The following is a 26,567-nucleotide window of genomic DNA, read 5'->3' on the forward strand; positions in this document are numbered from 1 at the left end:
TGTAGTGCAGCATGGGAATAATAGTTTGTTTCCACACGCTGTAGTTTGTTTATTACACGCTAAACAGCGCCCATTTCCAAGATAATAGTATTTTTTCATAGATTGCGAGATAAAACACATTATGTGCAATAAGCCCAAACCGTTCTGGCTGATCCCCTGAAACCCCGAATACTCCCATATCAAAGGTATATGACTTGTATATATGTATCATCGAAAAATCATCAAGGGGGGAGGGAGGGGGGGGGGGGGGGTAGTTTTAACTCAAAACTATGATCGCGTTTGCAGAGCATGTTTTTCGTCCGGTGAAACACAGAACTCTGATCGTTAGAAAAACACGTTTCAGATTAGGTAAAATAGACATAGAATTTACCTTACCTTAGCCAGAAGGTATTCCAAAAGAATAATTCCAAGTGATCGCCATCGCGATTAAGAGTGTATGTCTATACACGTTTCGATGGTCCAATACGCTTATGCAACGGAATTCCGAGGCGAGGACTGTGAATTTCTGTCCCAGCAGAAGGAGGGGCCACTCGCGAGGAGAAACTGAAAGTGAAGCTGACTATCAGCCCCCAAGCCATTGCAGTTCAGACACGGACTATACTGCCACCTGGTGATAGTCGATCAGAATGCAGTTCCAATGTGTCGGGACGTGCCTAAATGATGCAGATCGCTCTGGGCAACTGTGTAGAGCGGGGATCAAAGTAAAAAGATCTTCAAAATATTGAAAAAGGACCCACATTGCCACATTGTTGGTGAGCTGCCACTAGGGGCAGAGTCGCTAACAGTGAGTGAGTGACTGACCGGTCATTGAGGTGCTTTGCATAACAAAAAAAAAAGAACGTTTTACAATACCTGATAGGGATAATATAGGAGAACAGCACAACAAATCGGAACAGGTTGCGGAACCAAGGGCCCACAAAGCCCTGTAACGCTACCATGACGACGGCCAGAACCACCTGGGCCAGAAACAGGGCCTTGGTGAGCCGGTTCAGCTCCAGGTCCAGTAAGCCCACCTGCAGGGGTCAGAGGGATAAAGGTCAACGGTTAACTTGAGTAGTAAAACCAGAGTTCAAACACTCGTGACAACTTATGACAAGTGAAAAGGTTTCATCTATTCTATGTTCCACCGTTCTAATTTAATTTTTAACATTTTAAAATAGTTTATAAACTTACGATGCAAAGTATAGAATATATATTAAAAAAAAAGCCAACATCTAACTTAATTTCTAACAAGTATTATCTACTTTTATTAGTGAGGGCCCCTCGTTAGTTTTCCACCGCCCGTTCGCATCAAACAGTGTGCCCCCTCAGGGAGAAACATTCTTAGCCACAGGCTTTTATCATGCAAACGGTGCGTATGGCGTCTACGATTTTATTGGTTCCACTTTTCTTCTGTTAAACCATAAACTGAATTTGTTGTTCTCGTGAACCTCCCTGAATGCAACAGTAGGTGAAGAGTACTCAAATAAAAACAGAGGAAGTTCCCATATCGTAACAGCTCTTACGGGGGGAAAAAAATAAGAAAAAAGCAAGGGGTTATTTTTCCGAGTGTATCGAGGCAGCCAATCGAGCATGTGGGAAAATGATGACAAATAAAGAGGTAGCCTGCCCTGCCCCCCCCCCCCCCCCCCCCTCCAGCAGGGCTTGCAGCGAAGCCCCTCTGAACACAGAGAGCTTTCATCTCCGCACCATGCTTACAAAAACAGCAAAACATAACATCTCCCCCCAAATAAAAAGGGGCTGCTCTGAAAAGGAGGGGAGGGGGGCACACACACACACGTATAAGAAGCAGGAGAATTCCTGTGCAGCTAAGTCACCCCCCCCCTCTCCCCCCACACCCCCTTATTCCCCGGAGAACTTGGAGAGACCAGTGACTGATTTATCAGTTGCTGTTAAAACTCCCAGTAGCGGTGCAACGGAGAGGAGGAGAAGGAGAGGGAGGAGGAGGATATCTCCTCACCCTGGTGCCTCACTACATGGTTCATGCTTGAGCTATTGAGAAAAATAGGGGGTTTGGGTGGATTAAAATGAAGAAAAATTAAGACGGAGGAACACAGTGGACGCCTGAAAAGCAAAGGATCCCCTTCTGCTCCAACAATGGTCCGGTCTAAATGTTCCAGCGGCTCTCCGAGGATCAGATGAAGTCATTATTCATTCAGTCAAGGGGGGAGAAAGGACTCAATTACCTCAACCTAAAAGATGCTATCAATGAATAAAAGTGCATATTTTACCCCATTCATCCCGGGCCCATTAAAAGTGAAAGGAATGATTCGATCTGCCTGTGTGGCTTGTATTTTTCTTTCTTTCTTTTTTCTTTTTTGGTGAAGAATTGCTGGCCAGGGACATGAATATTCAGTGAGTTAAACCCCTATATATATATATAGGGATCTCAGTAGTGCTTGTGAGACAGAAAATCAAGGTAGCCCGAAAAAGCAGTTTTCCGAGATATGTGGTGAGCGTTTTTTTAATTGTTGTAAGATGTGAAGATGTGAAGAGAAATATGGCTGTCAAGAAATATTCTATAGTTGAATATAAATTTTTTTATTAAAAAAAGTTAATAAAAAAAAGTTAGATTGAGAAAATGTATATTAGATTGTGAAGAAGAAAGAAGAAAAAACAGCCCGCGGCTGTCTTCCTCTGGACTTCTCACGTGAGCCTGAATGCGCTGCATGGCGGACAGGAGACACGCAACATAACACTTTCATTTAGCGATGAAGATGAAGAACGTTTGGAAATACTTCAATTTGTAGAACCGCGAGACAAAGTTGTATGCAAGCTACTGTATGTAAACTAAAGCCGGCCTACCTTCTTTTTTTATGCTAGCATTTTGGGAGTTCTAGCATTAAGAACGTAAGTAGCCTACTTTTCCTTTTTTTTTGCACTTTATTGTAAATCATCCCTCAGGGTAAAACCTCTAGATATTGAGACAGAAGCCCCAATGGTTTGATTACTATTTCATGTCAAGGAAAATATATTGTTCCATGTTTATCACACCTTGCTCAGAGGCGCATTGCTGTGTATGAATGTCCACTCTATATAGTGTGAACTTTCATTCATTTGATCTCGCTCCTTGAGACAGCCCCTTCTCAATCTAGCACCACTTTCTCCTCATGCACTGAAAGAGAGAGAGATAATACATTATTCTACATGTATGCTGGTGTAGGCAATGCATATTGATCTTAAAAGGTAATTATGAGCAACAATAGTTATTCGAATGGTTCAAACCTATGTGTTTTTTAGAGGGAATAGTCAAATGTAATTTTTGGCCAATTTTGACAGCCCTACTGAGAAACATGGTAAAAGATCAGAGTACTGGAACACAAACAGTCTTTAATGATCCGTCTTTTTCTCATCAAGTATGTTAACATTGTTGTGTTTCTTCATATGTGTGTGGGGGGGGGGGGATAGTCTAACAATATTGAGACAAAGACTGAATCTATACCTGACGTTTCTGTCAGCTAGATCAAGCGCAGGCATTGTCGTGGGCTGGTGTCACAGCAGATTATATGAGGCCAAAACATTCTGGTGACTTTAGCTGCACTGTATCGACTTTCCCCCTCCAATCTCCACTCTCCATATTGGCACTTGTGACATCATCTCCTTGAAATATTGAATTCCTCTCAGCCGGCGTGGAGCTTTCACAAAACACCCAGGCCGCCAGCCGTTTTCGACCAGCCACATCAGCGTTCTTATTAAAAGGAATGGGTGTATAATTTTTTTTTTAAATCACAGTCAGAAGAGACGATGTCATGGTGCAGAGAGCGTCAGAACAGACAATTGCAGGTGAGAACTCTGTGTGTGTGTGTGTGTGTAAATGTCACTGTGTGATGGAGATAAGTCTTCTACACCATTTGCCAGAAAACAGTGCCAGCGAGAGATCTCGTCCAAACACCCCTCTATCAGTTGACCCGTGTCTATCTCACCTGACGATCTTCCAGGATAAAAAAAAATCTTATATTTAGAAGCACATTTTCATTAATCTCCTCAATCTGGGGACAAGAGCGCTCGATGGGGATTCTGCAGGATTAGCTTTGTGCTGGAAATGTCATTTAAATCCTCTGTTAGTTAATTTCCCTCTTGGTTAATTAGCATCTGGCGGCCGACCTTTAGCACTGACAGGTCCAACTTTATCTGGAGAGTCAAGGTTAAAAAACCACCTCGCTATAGTGATTGATTAGTGATTACAGACAGAGAGGAAATAGAGCGAGAGCGAGAGTGAGGGGAGAAAACTTTGAGCAACTGCTACTTTGTAAAGCTTTATAGCTTTTCTAAATCCTTTACATGTATGCTTGCACCACCCAGCAGGCAGTGGCCTTTACTATCCTGAGAAATCAAATGTCAGTTGTTTAACCCTCGCTTTGGTGAACAGCTGAATGCTATAACAGCCTTATATCACATGTTTACTTTGAATGGAATGTGAATTACAGTAAGACGTCCCTCTTTACATGGTAATAATTAAAAACAAATGTCTATCCTTAATGCAAATCAATCAAAATCTGTGCCAAACAATGGCAACACAAACACACAAGCACAATCTAAACAAGGGCCTTATACTGTACATTGAAGTATTTTGTGCTCCTGTATGTTATTCAATGGATATTCAACGTTATTACGTCACACAAATCAAATAACACACTCTTTGGTCAATGAAGGAAATGGAAGACACAAAACACAACCAGAACAGGTGCTGATTGGAGTTCATATGAGACAACATAAAACGTATGTGTACAGTACATGCCATACGTCCTTCATTGATTGGGGGGGAACTATTTCTGATCCATTCTGAGCATGAGGACATAATATGGACATAATATACTGTGAACTTTCATTCATTTGATCCCGCTCCTTGAGACAGCCCCTTCTCAATCTAGCACCACTTTCATTATTCCATGTATGTATTCTATATGAAATTATGTCCTCATGCTATCTAGCTGAAGGAAACGTCAGGTATAGATTCAGTCTTTGTCTCAATATTGTTAGACTACGTATATATATTGCTCCGCCTACTGCAGACATAAAACTAGAAAGGTGTGCTCCACCAGGCAGCAGCTAGCTACACATTTATTTTTTTCTCTCACACAGAGCAAACAAACACATCTACAATATTTAACAAATGCAGACATCATCTATGATCATGAATTATAATTATCAGTATCCAAACACACTCGCACAACATACACAGAGATCTTGTCTGCGGGAAGGGAAAAAAAACCAACTGTGTTGACAAGTAACTAGCCAGCTGACAGACAGTAGCCTACACATTAGTAGGGATTTCCATAAACAATGGTATAGGGGGGCCAGCTTAGAAATAGATGCATCATTGTTTAATACGTGATTGCTCAGTCCTCTGTTCCACTGTATGCATGTGTTTTCGTGTTCAAACCTGTGTAGTATCACCTTCTTGTGTTCAAAAGGTGTAACTTTATCCTCGATATGTATTTCAATGGACAAAGAAATTAAATCAAATAAAACACACACACACACACACAATGACATGATGACATGATGTCCCCCCAGGTGGAGATAAAAACATTCACCTTATTCTTGGCGCAGGACGTGTTCAATACACTCCTGGTCTCCTTGCCCGTATAGACCACCACCCCTATCACTGTGCCTGCCAAACAGAGAGACAAGGAAAGTAATGCTGCTCATTAACAGGACCACACACACAGAGTCGTGGTGGTGGTCAAGTAAGATGAACTACATGAGAAGAAACACAATAACGGCTACTCCATGGCTGCTCTGTCTCCCAGCCACTCAAGTCACACAGACAGACAAGGGTTTAATGCATTAAGGCTCCCAGGGCTCTCTATGGAAGCTCATAAAACCAGATCAATACCCCACCATCTTTATTTGCCGATTCGTTAAGGTGGCCTTATTACGGTAAGATGAATGTGTCATTAATATCAAATGAGCTTAATGGGGAGAGCAAGACCACTAATAAACTTAAATACGGCCCCCTGCAATCCCCCAGGACTATAACAGTTAGGAATGGGCTGAATAAAGAAGACGGACAGACGGACGGATGGAAAGACAGACAGACAGACAGACAGACAGACAGACAGACAGACAGACAGACAGACAGACAGACAGACAGACAGACAGAAGATAGAAAACAGAGAGAGGGAGACAGATAACAGAGGGAGAAAGAGGGAGAGAGACAGATAACAGAGAGAGAAAGAGGGAGAGAGAGAGAGACAGATAGAGAGAGTTAGGCGAGTAGTGGTCCACATGTGAAAGTAAGTGGAAGGTAATGAATAATTTGTTCAGGAATAAAAAAGAAAAAAAAGTGACAAATGGCGCGACATGCGGAAAAGCGTTCATTTAAATATGTGAACTTCTCACAGCTCATAATAAGAGGATCCAGTACCATCCCAAACAACACTGTTGTAGAAGCTATCCAGTGTCCTTCAAGGAGAGGTTCGCCGAGGACAATGACATTCCCAGGCAGGCAGGGATGATGTCAGGGGTCTAAGTTAGACTCTAGTGTGTGTGAGTGTGTGTCTGTCTCTGGTCAAGGTCAGGCCGGACGGGGGACGACACCGCAAATCAATGGTGTGGCCAACACTTGGTGCGTCACACACTCTCAACTGACACAAGCGTTCTGAAGGGAATAGCTTGACTGGAGTCGGAGACGATTACCTCAATCATACAGTTTGGTTTTTTTTTCCGTCAAAGTGCAGATAATTGTTTCTGACAAACCGCCCATCAAGGTTTAATGACATGGGGACTGAGTGGTAAAGGGGATATCGAAATAACCTGGAATATCTCCCAGAACAATCCATGACGCAACGTAAAACAGATGAGAGATGAGACGATTCCCCCGACCGACGCATTAAAAGCTTACCAGACGCGACAACGGTGCTGGCCCACAGGGTGTTCTCGATACTCAGGCTCTCGTGGACTTGTGGGTCGCTGTCCTCCTGCAGGAGAAATGAAAAGGAGTCAACATCACACACTAAACCGTTTGCACAAGTGAAACTAATAATGTGGTTGTGTGTGTTAAATGTAAAGGACCACGGGCATTTTTATGTGAATAACCCGGTATTGGCATTGACTGGTCTCGATTTGACCATGAAGATGAGTAATCACTTCAGTTTCTTGAATTTATTTCTGTAAACCAGCCAACTGCTAATTACTGTCCATGTGTAGACCTGGAGCAGATGTGAGGGTGGAGGGGGGGGGGGGGGGGGGGGATAACAACGACACTAAACAACAGGAAGTAATACTTAATTTCTGTTTTCATACTCTGTACTTGTGCAATGACAACAAAATCTAATCTAATCTTTGTATTTTAATTTGAGATACTAAAGGCAAATCGATGCAGTTCAACAATAAAATTCCCATAGAAATCAAAGGGGATACTGAGAGAGAGCGCAGACTATTTTACGGTGTGAATATACAGTAAGCCAAATGCTGCAAACTCCGGTCTGTAAATATGAATCAAAACATACTATGGGGGGGGGGGGGGGGGGGGGGGTAAAAAGCTCTGTATCATATCCATCCCTCTGTGAGACGTGGTCATTGTATGGATGCATTACTTAAAGCAGGGTGTGTTCTGAGCGGCCCTGCTCACCGGGCACCTGCAGCTTGGACTCTGTGGCCACTAATTCTCCTAAAGCACCTGACACTGTACTGCTATGCGGTGCATTCTTTATCAATACCTTCAGGAGATTTAGCGTGGCGATAGAGGCTCCCTTTTTAAAAGAGTATAGAGAGTGAGCGTAGATGAGATTTCAGTGATAAATAAAGCCCCAGGAGAGCCTCTTGTTTCACCCCCCCCCCACATCCCTCTTCTCTCCCTCTTAAATAAAGACCAACGCCGAAAAAAAAAAGCTTGAGTCAGGAGTGCAGGGACTGGCGGCTCTGGTTTCAGCTCAAATTGCCTGCCTGATATGATAATTATGATACCTAAGCGCCCACATCCTGTCAGATCCACTCAAACATGGGAAAGGGGTGCATGAAAAATAAATGGCAAGTTACACAACGCTTGACCGCTCTGACATTGGCATCATACCACACTTCATAACTGCTGAATGTATGTAGAGAAAAGAGGGGGGATTGGGGTTGGGGTTGGGGACCGGACTGGCTGAGGACCGTAGAAACAAAGCTGCCATATCCGTCTCAAGGAAAAAGAAGCAGAAGAAGAAGAAAGAGGAAGGTGAGTTCAGTTGCTGTGGGTCTGTGGGAACCTTGGTTTTTTTCCCTCCCTCTCCCTGCTCGGACTAAAAGCACACGTTATGCAAAGGAAGGCCGTGGAGGATGAATGTAGGGAGGAAGTGCTCTCTCACTAAGCCTGGTGTGTGGCCAAGAGTGAAGACCGGCCACAAAGCCTCCCTTTGTACTGGGGCTCTCCTCTCCGTGGGGGCTGCACTAATCTGCTATTAATAAAAAAAAAAAAATCACAGAGGAAAGAGAGGAGATGAACGGAGCTCCAGGCTGGAGTTTGGAGCTGGTAGGACCAGCCTGTGATGTCAGAGGAAGGACTGTTGGAGATAACGTAAACCCCCACCGCCCCCTCCGACACACAAGTCTTCATTGTTTGGCAGTTGTTAACGCATTAGAGCGATACACAATTATCGGCCATGGAGATCTAAAATTCTGAAATGAAAATCCGCGTTGGGTTTTAAAGATTTCCTTTTCACGGAGGGATAAATGTGTCAGCGAGTCGACTCTTACCCTGGTGAAGTTTCCCTCGAAGCTGTGGATGTCCAGCTGGGGCTTCTGGGCGTAGACGTAGGCACTGATGGAGAAGAGGTCCTGGGGAGGATGAAAAGGTGAAGTGAGGAAAAAGTATTAAGCAACAATCATTTAATTGTCTACTGGTCAGCCATCAGGGAACGAGTGGTTTGGGTCAGGGAATGAGGAAGCAATTCCCTGGTGAGGGCCATTAGGATACAACGCATGAAAAAAAAACATGGGTAGTTACGAGTGGTAATAGCGTGGTAATTCCATAAAAAGATGAAAAGGGAAGATGTTTGAATGTCGAGAAGAAACCTTCAATGAAGACAACACGGCAAACTACATAACGTCTTCAACCGTCTTTTCACCCTCAATCAACCGAACAAGTGAGATCGCAGCCTGTCGAGCATCAAACACCGGTCCTCTTGCTCCCATGTGGAACAAAATTGATTGTAAACATTAAATTATTCAGGCAGGCAGGCAGGCAGGCGGCCTCTGCAGCAGCCCAGCCTCGGTCCTGCTCAGATACTGTTCTCCTGGTAAGGACATGGACAGGGTGGTTACGGAGGAGTAAGGGGGGGATTATTTTACTCTGACCCCGGATGGAGAATAAAATTGCTCCAGCCATTTACTCACGATGATGATACACAGAGATGTAATGGAATATGGAAGAATAACGCATTTAGCGCCACGGACATGAGTGAGGGAACGCTAATCAACTCAATGCCGTCTGGTAATCAAAATGTTCCCGGGTTCAATTCACGCTCCTCCCGGGCAGCGTGTCGATGTGTCCTTGAGCAAGACACTTAAACCCTAACTGCAGGTTGGCCCCTTGCATGGTTGCCTCCACTGTCCGTGTGTGAATGTGTGAGTGAATGGGTGAATGTGAGGCATAAAGTGTAAAGCACTTTGAATGGTAAATTGACTGCATTTATATAGCACTTTTATCCAATGTTCCAGAATGGTTTGGTTTGGTCTAAAACATCAAAGATCGATCATACCAGTCATCAATCAAAATGACCACTATTGACCAAAGTGTTATTAATAACAACAGATTTAGGGAATTCAACCAACGCACCATCACATTTCCAACCATTAAAAACATAAACAATGCTCTCCTCCTCACTGGACACTTGAGCCCCTCTTAAGTCATTTATATGGTCTCTTTCGACCACTCTGTGCCCCAGGTTCACCTTTCAACTTTGCCTACCAAAAACTGCAGGGCACCGGAGCGACTATCCAAGAGAGCCTACGCTGCCTACTAGGGGTGGACGGTATAAACGGTATACGGTATAAACGGTATGAATTTGCTCTACGGTATGGATTTTGAGTATACCGTGTAACCGGTAGTGCAGCTCTAAAATAGCAATGACGTCATGTAACCACAGCGCGACTATTTCACTGGCATTTGCCCCTAAAAATAGATAGAATTAGTCATAGATAATAGATATGTGCGAACTGGAAAAAGTTATTTAGGAGGCTTCGCGCAGTGGGCGTGCCAGCCCCTACCGCACGCATGTAAACACGGGTCTAGTAGTCTAGTGGGACGGGACACGGGAGCTGTCGGCGTCTCCCTGAGCTAACGTTAGCTTAGCTACCGTTACAAAATGACCCAGTCAACTATTCACTTTTAGTTTAATACATGATGGGGCATTGTCTAACCGAACGGTATCTAGTCGGCCAGCTACCGATAGCTCCTGACATCAACAAACGCTCCACAAAGTCTAGTACTAGAGACGTGTATGCTACCTGTTAGCTCACGTTAACACAAGTTAGTTCACCGTTCAAAACGAAATGTCCCATTGAACTAAATAATTCACTGAGGCGTTGTATTAACGTTATATATGCAGTAGCTACAGATAGCTCATGATATCAATGTCTTATAACACTGATTCGATGCGTATTCGAGCTGAGGGCTTGCTAACGTTATAATACCAATACAATAGGGTCCAGGTGCAGCGCCGGAGAATCCTGGCCGTAGCTCTGCTCGAGGCTACTCGAGTATAGGTCCAGGTGCAGCTCCGGAGAATTCTGGCCGTAGCTGGAGGCTACTAGAGTACACACAGACAGTGGAGCTTGTTGCGTGGTGGCGATGTCTCGCAGATAATACCAGTACAAGTCTAATTATATAATATATATATTTTATAAAAAAAAAAAAATTATATAAAATAAAAAATTTTTTTTTATCAAAAACGATGATACCGTGATATATACCGTTACCGTCTATGCTTCAAATTATACCGTGATATAAATTTTAGACCATACCGTCCACCCCTACTGCCTACCCCTATCTTATTTTACAGAAATGCCCTCACAGCGGCCAGAAGATCCAGTTCCAAAACCCTCTTTTCTAGGGTGAAACACCTCCTTCAACCACTTGATAACTCCCCTGACCTGTGCAATACATTCCTGGAACTTCTTTCAAAGCAAAATTGATGACATCTATAAACAGCTGCTTGATTACCAAGCCCTCCACCTGCCAGCTGGACCCTCTGCCTACCACTCTGGTGAAAGCTGCACTCCCTCCCTCTCCCCACTGCTCATCCCTGGGTCTCCAGCTCTGTTCCTCCCTCACTAAAACTGGCTGCCATAGGGAGGTGTAGTCTGACGTCACTTTAGTTTCCACCCGTATAGGGATTTATCATTGGGAAAATGTATTATCGGCTATTGTAATAATTCTTCCTCATGAACATTGGCAAGCTTTCCATTTTTGCACAAAATGAGTTCCCTTCCATCACTAACATTATTGTTTAAGCATTTTTGGATCTACTTTTTCTCCCCATTTTCTATTTTTCTCCCATCCCAATTTCGTATTATCCAATTCTACCCTCCCCGGTCTCGAACGTTGTTAGACCATGCCTCCCACTGGTCGGCTGCATCACGTGTCCCCTCCGGTACACAAGGAGACATTTTAATTTTTTCACCTGTACAGCGCGATCTCTCAGCGGCGAGGAGGAACGCGTGGGAGGCTCACGCTGCCCCCGTTGCTTCCTGATTCTGCTGTACAGGCGCACCAAGCGACCTGTAGGAGACGCTGTCCACAACGTCCGATCCCCACCCACCGGCTTTCCCACCCCCTAATACTGCCAATTGTATTAGTATGAACGACCAGCCAAGCCGGAAGCAACGCCGAGAGCTGGGCTCGAACCCAGCATATCCTGCGTTAGTGGCGAGCTCCTTGCCCACTGCGCCACTTTTTAAGCATTTTTGGTTAAAATTAAATTATACGTAATTATTTTACGATTAATTGCTAATTGTTTCATGTTGAGCTATAGATGGTGGATGAATACACACAGAAAGGTAGACCATGCCAATGTTCATGCTTGATTTGTTTTAAACGAGACGATTTAGAAATGTGTCCATTGGAAATACATTGCAATTTCAAGCGAGGTAGACTGGCCGGAAACAACAATGACGTAACCACTACACCTCCCTATTACGCCAATACTCAAAAAACCTGGTGTTGATCACAACAATTTAAACTATTTCCGTCCCATCTCCAACCTCAAAAAGTACTTTAACGTGTTGAGGCAGCCCAACTCCAAACTCACCTGGATTCAAATAACCTCCTTGAACCTTTCCAATATGGCAGCCGACCAAAACACAGTACAGAGACACAAACAACCTCCTCCCTGGCAGACTCTGGACTTCTCACCATCCTCATCCTCCTCGACCCGAGTGCTGCTTTTGATAGCTTCCCTGAGGCTCACTGGCACTGCGCTAGCCTGGCTAACATCCTACCTGACGGGGAGACAACAGTTCGTCAAACTAAATTATCATATCCAGGTCCAGGTCAGCTGCAGTTACCCACAACTGCAGTTACCCAGGGGTCAGTGCTTGGTCCATTACGGTTTATCATTAACCTCCTCCCCCTTGGCCGGATCACCATCAATCACATCACAAGGGACACTTCACTAAAAAACGCAGATTTATTTTGCACATAATCTCACACATATCCCAAGGCTCTAAACTGTTTTGCACACATTCATTTAGTTTGAGAGTTAATGAGTTTGAATATCTCCTCCCATGATGTCATCAGAGGACACAGAGTCCTTGTGTTGTGTTAATTGCAGCTCAATGAAATGATGTAGAGGCAAAAATAGAGATAAGGATTCCAATAGGTATTGCTATTCTTTCATCTAAAGTTAAAGTGCCCTTTTAACTTTCACTGTTATGCAGATGAAAGGAGGACCACAAAGCTCTATATGTCTCAACCAGGCCCTCTGTCCCCTTGCCTCCACTGTCCCTCCTGGAGGACCACAAAGCTCTATATGTCTCAACCAGGCCCTCTGTCCCCTTGCCTCCACCGTCCCTCCTGGAGGACCACAAAGCTCTATATGTCTCAACCAGGCCCTCTGTCCCCTTGCCTCCACCGTCCCTCCTGGAGGACTACAAAGCTCTATATGTCTCAACCAGGCCCTCTGTCCCCTTGCCTCCACCGTCCCTCCTGGAGGACCACAAAGCTCTATATGTCTCAACCAGGCCCTCTGTCCCCTTGCCTCCACCGTCCCTCCTGGAGGACCACAAAGCTCTATATGTCTCAACCAGGCCCTCTGTCCCCTTGCCTCCACCGTCCCTCCTGGAGGACCACAAACCTCCTTCAATTCAACGTCAATAAAAGTAAAATCATGCTCATTGATTCAAAATCCAAACTGATCAAAACACCCAGCTTCCGAAACAACCATTGACAGCTTCCCTGTCCCCCTGTCAACACAGGTCAAAAGCCCAATGAATCCCACGTAAAAAACAGCAAGGACTAGTCTGCACCTGCTCAATATTTCCAACTTTGGCCCTCACTGTCCCACACCAGTGCCGAAACTCTAATCCATGCCTTAGTCGCCTCCCGGCTGGATTACTGAAACTGTATCCTCCCTGGACTGAGTGGACTCCACATCAAACTTCAATCATCCAAAAATCCTCACCAGCGCAAAGTCTTCACCACACCCATCCTCACTGAGCTACACTGGTTACCAGTTCAACAGCACACCCATCCTCACTGAGCTACACTGGTTACCAGTTCAACAGCACACCCATCCTCACTCAGCTACACTGGTTACCAGTTCAACAGCACACCCATCCTCACTCAGCTACACTGGTTACCAGTTCAACAGCACACCCATCCTCACTCAGCTACACTGGTTACCAGTTCAACAGCACACCCATCCTCACTCAGCTACACTGGTTACCAGTTCAACAGCACACCCATCCTCACTCAGCTACACTGGTTACCAGTTCAACAGCACACCCATCCTCACTCAGCTACACTGGTTACCAGTTCAACAGCACACCCATCCTCACTCAGCTACACTGGTTACCAGTTCAACAGCACACCCATCCTCACTCAGCTACACTGGTTACCAGTTCAACAGCACACCCATCCTCACTCAGCTACACTGGTTACCAGTTCAACAGCACATTGATTCCTCCTCACATACAAGGCCTTGCAGTACACCCTTCATCCCCTCCATCTCTCGGACCTCCTCCACGTCTACACCCCCAACTCACACTTTCTCCGCTCCTACCTAAGCTGGCCTCCTGTCTGTCCCCACCACCCGACTTTCTACAATGGGCCTGAGCATTCAGCTCTACAGCACCCAGGCTCTGGAACTCTCTACCCGCACACATCTACCATGCAGAGTCACTAACATCTTAAAAAGAAAAATACTCAAAACCCATTTGTTCACTCTTGCATATGTCGGTATGCAGTGCTGTCTGTTATAAATTGTATATTCTATGCAAATAATCTTTAATTATGGACATTTTGAATCATTTTATTGTGTATATTTTATATTTTGCCCTATGTAAGGTGACCTTGAGTGTCCAGTGGCATTCCAAATCAAATTGATCCATATTATAATTATGTACGCCCACTCACCCAGCAGGTTAAAGGTGATATTTTCATCTCATAATAAAAATCAATCATAACACATCGGTCAATAGACAGACTCCCAGTCCAAATTCAGTAAAACACGCCCCCTTGTTCGACAAACAGAGATACATCCGGTGTGTCCGAAATGTACTCCAAAGTTACAATGACTTCATATAGTCATGTATAAATCAGACTGGCTGGAGTACAGAGTGAGAAGACGATATATCATTCCAGCGCTGCTGTGACTACAAGCAAGACAACGATATGACTGTCATCCTGAAACCTCGGAGAGAAACCCTAGATGGGAATTACAGCTCAATCATCAGATGACTTGCTGAAACTTTAATTCTGTGATCACATTAAGTGGCAATGGAAAGTAGGAGGAGGAGAACAAGAAGAAGAGAGAAGACAGAAGGAGAGAAGAGAAAAGGAGAAAAGAAAAAGAAAAAAGAGAGAAGAAAACGCAGACCACAATTTAAATCTCTCAACTCAAAAGTGTTGAGTATCGCCTCTGCTTAACCCTTTCACTACCACATGGTTAACCCTTTCACTGCGACAATACAGAAGGTTAACCCTTTCACTGCAACATGACAAAGGGTTAACCCTTTCACTACCACACTACAGAAAGTTAACCCTGTGTAGTGAAAGGGTTAACCTTCTGTAGTGTGGTAGTGAAAGGGTTAAAAAGGAAGCTATTGTCGGGTCTAGATCGCTCCAGCTGTCTGTCTGATCAGGTTTCCATTACAGCGACACCTGATGACTAATGCTTTTAGTGACCATGGGGGGAGGAGGAGAACCTCTCATTATCATGTCTCTTTCTCACTCTCACTTTTTCACCAGACCTCAATTTCAACTGGATTTGAAAATTTTCGTTAGCAGTCAATAGTCAACTAGGTCAGAACGCTTATCACTCATCGTTCATTAGACAACATATTTCACAATTATGTGAAATGACAATGGGTCACTAGTCGCATAAACATGTCATGTGTGCATCTGTGCACATTGTCACACTCTTGTCAAGTCACGTTCCATACGTTCCCAAACCCGCGTCGGAACTCATTCTATGCCTTCATTCACAGTTGCTGGATCATTCATTGTTATAAAAAGGAACAATTTTCAGAACCAAAAGAGATAAACGTCATCGTAATCCATTCATACCCCGAGTGCCGCTAGGCGCTGTGTGCAGCCAACGGCCACTTTGAGCTTCCAGTCCGTTTCTCCATCCAGCTGATCAGTCCTGATGAAACATGAACCTGGAAACACACAACCACAAGCGCACACCGTCAAATCAGTCACTCGAAGAGGAATTCCTCAATTAGATTAAACATAGTGAAAGGGATGCTGAGAAACACACATATACACACACAACTGGATGTGATATGATCACATGTGGCATGTTAAAACACATGCACCGCATATAAAAACTGACACGTATTTTACTGACGTGCACTGAAACACAACATCACCCAGTGAGTGCAGTGCAGTGCATAATACAGCCACGAGCAAGCCACTGAGGCGTCCGCCGAGAGCCCAATAAATGCTCAGCAGTCATGACCTGTATTGATCTGAGGTAATATTCCATAAGAGGCTGATGGATGAGAGCAGTGCACTTGACAGGGAGGGTAGAGGGCAGCTGTAAAATGGTCCCCGGGGAGGTTAAGTATGATGGAAAACATTATCGCCCAGGACGATGATTCATGCTTTTCGTCCTCTGCAATGACGACTCTCCTCCTCGCATAACACCGCTGAGACACGTGTGTGTCTGTGTGTGTATGTGTGTGTGTGTGTGTGTGTGAGAGAGAGAGAGGCATAAAGACATCAATGTCTCCCTGCCAAGCATATTGGCACACGAAGAGATTGATGGAAACGATGCCCGGAGATCTTCTTTTTCTTCTTCCTCCCTCTCTTAAGGAGAAGAAAGCCTGGCTCTGACGAGGCTCATTGAAGTTTCCATCGTCAGTCACAGGAGGAGTGTTGAGATGTATCATAATATATGCATCACAGCCTGCCTTGATCAGATGACGCCAGAGGACATGTCTGAGTGAGTGTCTGCGTTTTGTGTGTGAAAGAAGTCGAGCGTTTTAACCCCAGTGAGCTGGTCATGGTCCCTTCCTTCTGGTCGTCATCTCTTTCACGTGTTGTAGTGTGGAACCACAGGAGATGAATGGATAGAACAGACACTTCCATTCAAATACACATCCTTGGATGGTCACTTGCCCAAACTGCCCTACACTGTAATCATAGTAATCATAATAAGCATGACTACCTACCTAATACTATAGTCTACCCATATTGTATGATACTGTAGCATGTACAATAGTGCTGTATATACTGTATATCTATCCACATCCGTCTGTAGATACCACCAGCATATAATCCTTTTTACATATCTGTAGATACTATATCTATATCTACATATCTCTTACTAGTTACACTGCTGGACAGTATGACTTACTAACATAGTGTCTTTATACCTGTATCACTGTACATCACAGTCGAGAATGCAGCTGTGACTGCGTCCCCGACCGCCAAGAACCTTGGTGTTGTCCTCGACGACCAGTTGAACTTCTCTGCTCACATCGCAGCGACGACCAGAACCTGCCGATTCCTCCTGAGCAACGTCAGAAGGATCCGCCCCTTCCTGACAAAAGAAGCCACCCAACTCCTCGTCCAATCAACAGTCATCTCCCGCCTCGACTACTGCAATGCACTGCTCGCTGGCCTCCCGGCCACTGCCACTAAGCCTCTTCAACTCATTCAGAACGCAGCGGCCCGCCTGATCTCAAACCTACCGAAGTCGGCCCATGTCACCCCACTTCTTAGGGACCTGCACTGGCTCCCCATTGCTGCACGAATCCGCTTCAAGGCCCTCGACCTAGCATACCGTGCGGCAAAGGGAACCGCTCCCGCCTACCTCCGGTCAATGGTCTCTAACTACACACCCTCAAGACCCCTACGCTCTGCATCTTCTGGCCGCCTCAGACCTACTCCTATCCAAGCTCCGGGAGGGTCATCAAAGAGAAGTCGCCTATTCTCAGTCCTTGCCCCACAATGGTGGAATGAACTACCCACCCCAGTTAGGACAGCCGAATCACGTCCAATCTTTCGCCGTCGACTAAAGACGCACTTCTTCAACCATTATCTGAATTAAAAAAAATAAATAAAAAAAAAAATCTAACCCTAACTAACCGTACTGTCATGCACTTGTCCTAATAAACTAACCTACCGGTACACTGTAGCACTCAACACTTTGATGAACATTGTTGCTCAGCTGATAGAGTTGTGCCCTTCCTGATGGCTTGTCGTACAGAACTTGTAAGTCGCTTTGGATAAAAGCGTCAGCTAAATGACTAAATGTAAATGTAATGTAAATGTACATATTAATACTACAACTCTGTACATGATTACCACTATTACTCAGTAGTACAAATGTATATATTTTATACCCAGTTTTAATCACCTGTAAATTGTATATTACTATTGTACTTTACCATTATATTTGCACTCTGGTTGGATGCCAAAGTTGTTTACGTTGTACTGTAGTTGTGTAAATACATTTTAATCTCTAGTCTAATCTAATCATTAGAGTCCCGCTCCAGAAAGTGTCCTTGAGCAAGACATTTAACCCCCAACTGCTTCCTTGCATGGTTGCCTCCACCACCGGTGTGTGAATGATTATGTTGATTATGTTGATCAGTAAGAGTCCTTTCTCAGTACAATCCATGCTGTTCCTCATACTAGCTCTGGCTAGTTAGCCAGAAACAAATGCAACGTCAATGGGGTCGAGCTCCCGCCTGTAGACGCTTCAGTCAGCTTCAGCTTCAGTCAGCTTCACTCAGCTTCACTCAGCTTCAGTGAGCTTCACTCAGCTTCACTCAGCTTCACTCAGCTTCAGTGAGCTTCACTCAGCTTCACTCAGCTTCACTCAGCTTCAGTGAGCTTCAGTCAGCTTCACTCAGCTTCACTCAGCTTCACTCAGCTTCACTCAGCTTCACTCAGCTTCAATCAGCTTCAGTGAGCTTCAGTCAGCTTCAGTCAGCTTCAGTCAGCTTCACTCAGCTTCAGTGAGCTTCACTCAGCTTCAATCAGCTTCAGTGAGCTTCAGTGAGCTTCACTCAGCTTGACTCAGCTTCAGTCAGCTTCAGTCAGCTTCAGTCAGCTTGTACAGACAGGAGCTGGACCCTATTGATGTTGCATTAGTTTGTGGCTACCTAACCGGATCTTATGAGGAACAACATGGATTGTGCTGAGAAAGGATTCTGACAATCAACCTTTAAAAGGGCTGTTACAAAATGTTTGATTTGTCCATTCATGTTCTGTGTGTATAATATTCTGATGGTTTCTAAAACTGTGACTGGAGTAAAACAGTGCTATTTAATCACCGTCTCTGCTACTGATTTGCAGACACTACACCCACGCAGTGTTGGTTAAAAGAGCCAGAGATACTTTATCTCACTTTATTGAAAACAGACTGAAAACGTCATGTTCCATCCATCTAGATAAAACAGATATTGTATATTGTATATACAGTTAAGAATGAGTCATTCGCTTTTGGTTTTTAAGAAAATAGTTTGTAAAGCTATTTTTGAAAACTACAAAGGTGAATAATACTGTTTTTTGCTATTTTCTTTTAGAATACTGTTTGAGTCTTAATTTTTTTAAGAATATAGGACAGGCATGTATAAGCTTCAGTCTGTACCTTTTCAGTCACTGTAAAATCAAATATTGTTAAATTATTGTGCCTATTGTATTGTGTGAGATGATGACTGAATAAACTACTATATATATATATATATATATATATATATATATATATATATATATATATTTCTATTGCAGATGTTGACCAAGGTTTCCGTTGGGGACATCATTTGCATTTGAAAAAAGGCAATAAATTGCAATATACCACAATATATCACAAAATCGCTATACTATCGTATCGTGACTTAAGTATTGTGATAATATCGTCTCGTAGGGCTACACGTTGCACCCACACTGTGACTACTACATTGTGATTATTGTATTGTAAGTCATGTTATTATAAAAAAATGTATGGTTAAAATGTATTTTATTGCTTCCTTTTTGTGCTACTGTATGTTGATACTGCTGCTAGGCCAAGGAGCCAAGAACAAAGGATTCCACTCCTTTATGCTGTAACAGAATAGGGATGTGACAATAAAGACCTCAGAGTAAATCTCTCTAGGAGCAAAGTGATGCGGTGTGATTGATGCGTTTATGACGGCTGCCATTTCTCTGCTCACCGTTCTTCTCCGATGTTCTCATAAAGATCATGTCTGCCGGGATCCTCTGGTCCTACAAGAAGTGTGAATTCATTAATAATTGTGTGAATTAGAAAAAGGAATAAAATGGAAACTAATGGAAATCTCCTTTAACAAAGTAGGGATTCCATGGGTGTTAGATTGTTATTGAGCACAGTAACAGCAACCCTTTGAATCGTGGTAAATAATTGAGCAAGGTCACTGCCTTTACACCAGGGAGTAAAGGTGAACCAGTGCTCTGGAGTCTATTGCAGCGTTTCCACTGTCAAAGGAACTTGAGGAACCTTCTATAAAAAGGAACCTTTCAGAACCTCTGAAAGTTCTGAGATGAGTTCCTCTAAGATATATACGGAAGCTGACATTTTCCTCTTTGCCAAAATAGCAGCGATCAAGTTTAGATTACAGGTGACGTTGATGATTAAGATACTCTAGTCACAATAATGATAGGCCTATTTAAAGAAAGAGGCACTATGATAATATTAATAAACATGGCAGTTTATTGTAAATATAAAATATAGGCCTATACATGATGACAGATTAACAGCGGTAGAACATTTTTACTTTTAGAAAGTACTTTTATTAAAGTACGGTACTTAAGCACAATTTTGAGGTAGTTGCACTTTACTTGTGTATTTTCATTGTAAGGGAACTTTGTACTCACACTCCCTTACATTTATATGGACATATCCTACTTTTTTTCTCCACTACATTTATATCTGAACTTTGAAATTTCTGCTTACAAAAAGGTCTGCCAGAAAATCTGGAAGACGAGAAGAGCATAACCACTGATCATGGAATTCCAAAGTGTGAAAAACGGAGTGCACAGCCGAGTGCCCTTGGCAGTGTAAGTCTAACCTTCACCCAGGGAGGGTTCGCTGAGCACGGATGCTCCTTTTCAGCAATAGGTACAGAGAGTAGGGCTTAGGGACGACCCCTTTGTAATGGAACACAGCCCTGGGGATCACTATCCCAACCGGTATGGGGCTTTCTTCTGCTTTCACAAACCCTGCACTGGCACAAACAACATGGAGGCAACGTGTTGGGATCCTAGCCCTGGCTGACCAGTCGCCAAAACTGACCTCATGAAACAGCAACAGGCAGCATTCAGAACGTGTTTAATTTCTTTGGTTTTATGTCTCTCAATTAAACAGGGTTTTTGGGCAAGATTGAATATTAAAAAGGTAATTCCAGGTAAATGTCGTGTACTTGTACAATGACAATAAACAGAATATAATCTAATCTCATTATTGGAGAACCAAACCATGCATTCAGTTTCATAGTGATAATAATAAGATAACCAAACCATGCATTCAGTTTCATAGTGATTATTGGAGAACCAAACCATGCATTCAGTTTCATAGTGATTATTGGAGAACCAAACCATGCATTCAGTTTAGACTACGCTCAGGCCTATGAACCATCTGCACATTCCATGTAGCTATTAGTATATAGCGGTAACAAGGTGTGAAAGTCATTTTCCACTTCTTGAGGTCTTTCAGCTCCGTCCCTATGTGTAGAATCATCCATAAAGATACAGTGGCCTCCTCACCTTCTCAACGATGATAAGGTCTCCGACTTGTATGTCGGAACTCTTCACTTCAATTTTACCTAGAGAGAGAACAGCAGAACATTCATCTCAGAAGAACTGGGCCAAAAACACTGAAGACAAAAATCCTTTTTATGTTCCGTTTAAAGAAAAGACACAATCAAAGTTGATTGACAATCTCGACGAGACAAGCGTTTAATGTTTTAAAGCGATGTTGCAATAAAAATACAGGTATTGATCTCCGCTCCTTGGAAAGTGATACCGACTGTTAAAACCACAACCTTGTTTCCCCCGTCGCACTTTCCCTTTTGTCCCTCAATGGTTATATAATTGGTTACCTCGCCCATGCAAATGTAACACCGCTCTGTTTTGGTCCCTGGGTCAGAGCATAAACTAAAACAACGCTACACGGGGTCACCGTCAATTAAATCACTCACTATCCTCTATGTCGCCCCTTCCTACGGCACACACACACACACACACAGCTCACAAACGTGTGCTCACACAAATGCATGCACACATGGTGTTAAAGTGACCCCCCCCCCCCCCCCCCCCCCCACACACACACACACACACAGTCACAGATATTACACAGGGGGGACCGACCACACACACACACAACAGAGGGATCTCAGATCATACAGTCTCGGAGAAATCGGAGAGAAGAAGAAAATCAATGCAATTACAGCAAGAGAAGAATGACTTTTGTTACAAGTACAGGTCCATTTCAGTGTCGTATCCTTCAATAATTGCACGGGGAAACGCTAGATGCTGGCATCTCTGTTGCCATAATGTCTGCAATCAGTTCCATAGAAGTAGTAATTACCCATAGAATGTATTTTTACACACCTCGCACCGTGAGCTTGCCGTAGAGCTGCGAGTTCATCTCCTTGTCGCGCTGGTAGCGCCGCACCTCGTCCACAGCCTCTCGTACCATTGTGACGGCCAACACAAAGCCCTGGGTGACAGAATAATATACAATATGATTTACTGATGTTCATCACTCCTCCGTAAAAGTACCTCACAAAGCACCAGTAATACAATCTCCACGTCCCTATTTCGTCAGTATTGATGAACTAGACCACCTAAGTGACTAAGTCACAAATGCTCTGGAAACTGACCACATGAGTGCTGGATCAAAATGCCTAGTCTATGGAAAAAGTCAATAGGAATATGAATGGGATTTTGACCTATAGCCTCCTCTCCTCTAAGATCTGTGGTTATCATAACCTCTCCAAACGTTGGCATATTGTCTAAAATAAACATCTCAATGTCTAAAGAATAAACAGACAAGAATTAGTGATCGTGGCAAGTGGCCTACGCTCTTCCCGGCATTAGCATTTTTATTTATTTACAGAATTACAAAAAAAGACACCAAATCTGTATTAAATATCTCATTATTTTTCCATCAAATCAAATGCTAAAATGACAATCTTTGATAACCGTGAAAGACAAATGCCATTATTTTTCATCATAGCCAATGTTAGTTATTAATCCAGATGTTAAACATTAGGCCCATTGTGACGTAGTCAAGTACAGTAGATGGTCTGTAGAAGAATCTAAAACATCCATATTTGACCCAAAAACTACTTTTGAACTTTACTAACGAATCAGATGAGAGCATTTACCAGAGGAGCCCAGTACGTGTACAAATAGCCGATTTTCAAGGATGGCACAAACTGGGAACAAGCTACCACCAGGAAATAGAGGTTGAGGAAGAACTTGAACTGCTGGTAGAGAACCTGAGAGGCAGAGGGAGAGATAATGCTGAGTGAATATGTCAGCAAGGTGAGACGACAACATCCACTGTGGAAGAAGACGGTCAGGAGTCATAACAACACACTCGTGCAGGATGGGTTACACGGCCCGTGGGTGGAAGAAGATACTTTTTTAAGTTCTCACTCTAATGATGTTTGCGCCGGTACAGATTTCACTTGGCTAGGATAACTTCGTCGAGGAGTGGATATTTCCTTGAGTGAATTTAGAGACACTCAAGGAGACTTATCGAACCCAACAGTGAATGAAACGAGCCTGTTCTGCTGATAGAACTCCAGAGTCCAGTTTAGGACCTCCTAGATCACACACTCCAAAGGACATTGCATGATGTATCAAACCGCACATTGCTAAAAGACTCTTATTTAAAGCAGTAGTTGAAGGTTCTACAAGGGTGACTTTAGATCCTCTTGTCGCCACGACGTCAGAGACCTTTAGCAGAAAATCAAAAGGCTATTCATCTCGTCTCAGGTTTTGAGTAATGATCACAATAATGAGAGTCTAGTTCCTAGTCACAGATTATCAGAGACAACGAGATCGATGGACGACGCTCTATAGTTAATGAACTCCTTGACCTTTAGGGAAAAAGCACACTGCTAAACTCAATCTGTGTGTATTTAATAATTCAAAGTGGAGGGAGAAAAACAGGGGCGTTTGGCTCAATATCGATGAGAATATCTACAGTCTCGGAAAGACAGTTGACATTTTATGGCTCAGGCAAAAGATCAGGCTCTCAATCATGGAGCCATTTACGTTTTAATAAGGAGCTCCAATGGATCTCAAGCACTCCCAATAGGGTAAAACCTCAGCTTTGAGATATTAGGGGAGGAACAGTTAAGTTCAGGACTAGTCCAGTTTATTCAGCTGTACTTCGTATAAGGTACTATCACTTTGCTATTCACATATAGCAAAGTGATATATATATACAGTGTGTATTGTACATATGTACAATGGTCCATTACAATTACTATTGAGTGGAAGGATATACTACAGTACCTTCATAGGTTCTATGTCAAATTAGTACAATAATTAGGCTAAATGGAAGCAACAAAGCTAACAATTTGAAGTGCGTATTCTGGTAAGTATAAGACTGGGCAATATGGTAAAAGTATGTCATAATAAGACCCTGAAATAGGATTTATTTTTGACAGTATAACGAGAGATAGTTTATATAATGAGAACATGGAGCACTGGTAGTTTGGAATGGGGAACCCCGTAACACTAAAGATAGTGGCGACAACTAAACTACTTGCTACAAAATACACATATTGAGAGAAAATTATTAAATGTGATTGATTTCCTGTTGAGTACAATTATAATTGACTTTATCTCGAGGTGAAATGTGAATTTTAAATGTGTTTTAAATTAATCACAATCTCTGGCAAAAGGCTGGGAAACATGCAGGGAGTGGTTGCCACGGGAACTAGGGACCCTGTGGCAAAAACCACTGTAAGGCGCATGCATAGAAGCTGGTCAAATGGCATTTTTCGATCGCAAGATCTACATCTTTTTGATGTTTTTTTTTTATATATTTGTTTATTTAAACGGATCGCCATTAGCTGACGCCTAAGTGGCAGCTAGTCTTCCTGGGGTGCAACAACATACATAGACAAGATAACATACACTGATAGAACATAAGAAAAGCATATATCACAAAGAAAATTAATCATAGAATAGAGAAAAAACATGCATTATAGAATAAAAATAAATATAAAACAGGAGATGAAAAAACAAGAGATAACATCCAATTAGAACAAAATAAAACAATTTATCATTATCAATTATACAATTGTCATGGTGCTTTTTCATTCAAAGGGGTATATTTTAACATAATTTGTCTCCCAAATTCATTATAACACTAACATTTTAAATACATGTAGATTTCAATATACCATTGACGACGGTGTAGTTGAAATCCATACACTTGCATGGATCCATGACCGTAATATTCGGTACACCTCCCAGCCCTAGGTAGGTACTGTATTTATTTAACCATCTAAATTTAGGGTATATTTATATGTGTCCTTGGAGGGCTCGACTTGCAGATGGAAAATATGTGGTTTTTAGAAGTTCACACCATCATAACTCAAAACCACAGGTCTGGTTTACTCAAGTGTTTAGAAATATTCTAAATGTAGACTAATCATTTTACACCCACAAAATATAAGATAAGAATATCAAACATGATTAGTTGTCAAACGCTTTTAACACAAGAAAGTAACACCCACACACTGCTTCTGCAAAACATCTCCAGTGTCACATGCTATCAAGGCACAAACAATACATTTGAGAGTGGGGGGGGGGAAGCCTTAGATCCAATAAATCACTATGGTCAACAAAAGCCAGTAGTGGTGGGGTGACAGTGTTTCAACTGGGGCCGGGGGGTGTTGACTGGATTGTGCCTCAGCCAATAACACGCGAGTAAAGCACACTCACCCCAGGCACAAAGGTGAGGATGTTGTACTTCTGGTTTTTGATGGCGTTCCTGGGGTACTTCTCCTCACATTTCTCAGGGCAGCCGAGCCACACAGTTCTGGCCTTCAGCTCCTTCTTCCTCCGACACGTGCGGGCCAGGCAGTCACAGCAGCTGAGAGAGAGAAGGGGGGGGGGGGGGGGGGGGGGGGGAGACAAAACATATGAATAAAGAGGGACACTGTCACCTGGAAATTTATAGATGCACATAATTTCAACATCGTCATAAAAAGCACCATCTTAGTACTCTCAGTTCTTGTTATAAATCACAGATTCCCAATCCGGGAGCTATGGTATCGGCCAAAAGATTCCTGAACCGAAATCTGTGCACCACAAATAGATTTAAAAAGGATGACATGAAGAAGCTCTGACACGGTACAGAGACAGGACCTCCGCCAACAAACAATGCCTTTTGGTTCAAATTAAATTAAGAGTGTAAACAATGGCTACAGGTCACATTTTCAACGCAGAGACCTCCCTTTCTGAAAAAGTACAAAACTCGTCTTTCATAGCAAAGTGTCCAAAGAGCCGCACTGCTGTGCCCCGTCTCCCCCCCTCCCACTCCATCCTCCTTGGCTAATTAAATCCCTGGTCTTGTCAGTGTTAATTACATCTACCGGCTTTTTCTTTTGACACAATTTTATAAGGGAAGCTCTCCCCAACACTTTAAATGAGCTGAAAAGGTTAGCGGCTCTCCGGGAGGGAATTCCCATGCCGATGCTGTGGGAGCCAGACACACTCAGAGCTGAATCTCGAGAGCCAGACATACCGCGCGCATTACACGGAGAGCATGTCTTTTTTTTGACGTGATGTAGGCCTAACCGCTGCACTATTGTCTATACATTTCTTTTGTTATTTTCACCCCCTCAAACCGGTTAAGTGGCGATGTTGTCGACATCTAAAAGATCAGCTCTTTCCCATGCATCTATGAGAGGGCTTCTAATGA

At 43.2% G+C, this 26,567-nt stretch overlaps 1 protein-coding gene across 3 annotated transcripts in view; it reads right to left on the bottom strand.

Moving 5' to 3' along the window:
* The window catches only part of atp9b (ATPase phospholipid transporting 9B), a gene marked incomplete at its 5' end in the record, with an annotated part of 115,182 nt that overhangs the window by 51,357 nt on the left and 37,258 nt on the right, over positions 1 to 26,567 (bottom strand). For all 3 annotated transcript variants that reach the window (XM_084313410.1, XM_084313409.1, XM_084313411.1), the window contains 10 exons: positions 853 to 1,013; positions 5,538 to 5,614; positions 6,848 to 6,923; positions 8,680 to 8,760; positions 15,710 to 15,804; positions 19,813 to 19,864; positions 21,380 to 21,438; positions 22,226 to 22,334; positions 23,005 to 23,118; positions 25,586 to 25,736. In XM_084313410.1, the coding sequence (XP_084169536.1) occupies positions 853 to 1,013; positions 5,538 to 5,614; positions 6,848 to 6,923; positions 8,680 to 8,760; positions 15,710 to 15,804; positions 19,813 to 19,864; positions 21,380 to 21,438; positions 22,226 to 22,334; positions 23,005 to 23,118; positions 25,586 to 25,736 (975 nt within the window). The remainder of the gene's footprint in view (positions 1 to 852; positions 1,014 to 5,537; positions 5,615 to 6,847; positions 6,924 to 8,679; positions 8,761 to 15,709; positions 15,805 to 19,812; positions 19,865 to 21,379; positions 21,439 to 22,225; positions 22,335 to 23,004; positions 23,119 to 25,585; positions 25,737 to 26,567) is intronic.

The sequence above is a fragment of the Notolepis coatsorum genome, assembly GCF_963971535.1.
Source record: "Notolepis coatsorum genome assembly, chromosome: 4".
Classification (NCBI taxonomy): Eukaryota; Metazoa; Chordata; class Actinopteri; order Aulopiformes; family Paralepididae; genus Notolepis; species Notolepis coatsorum.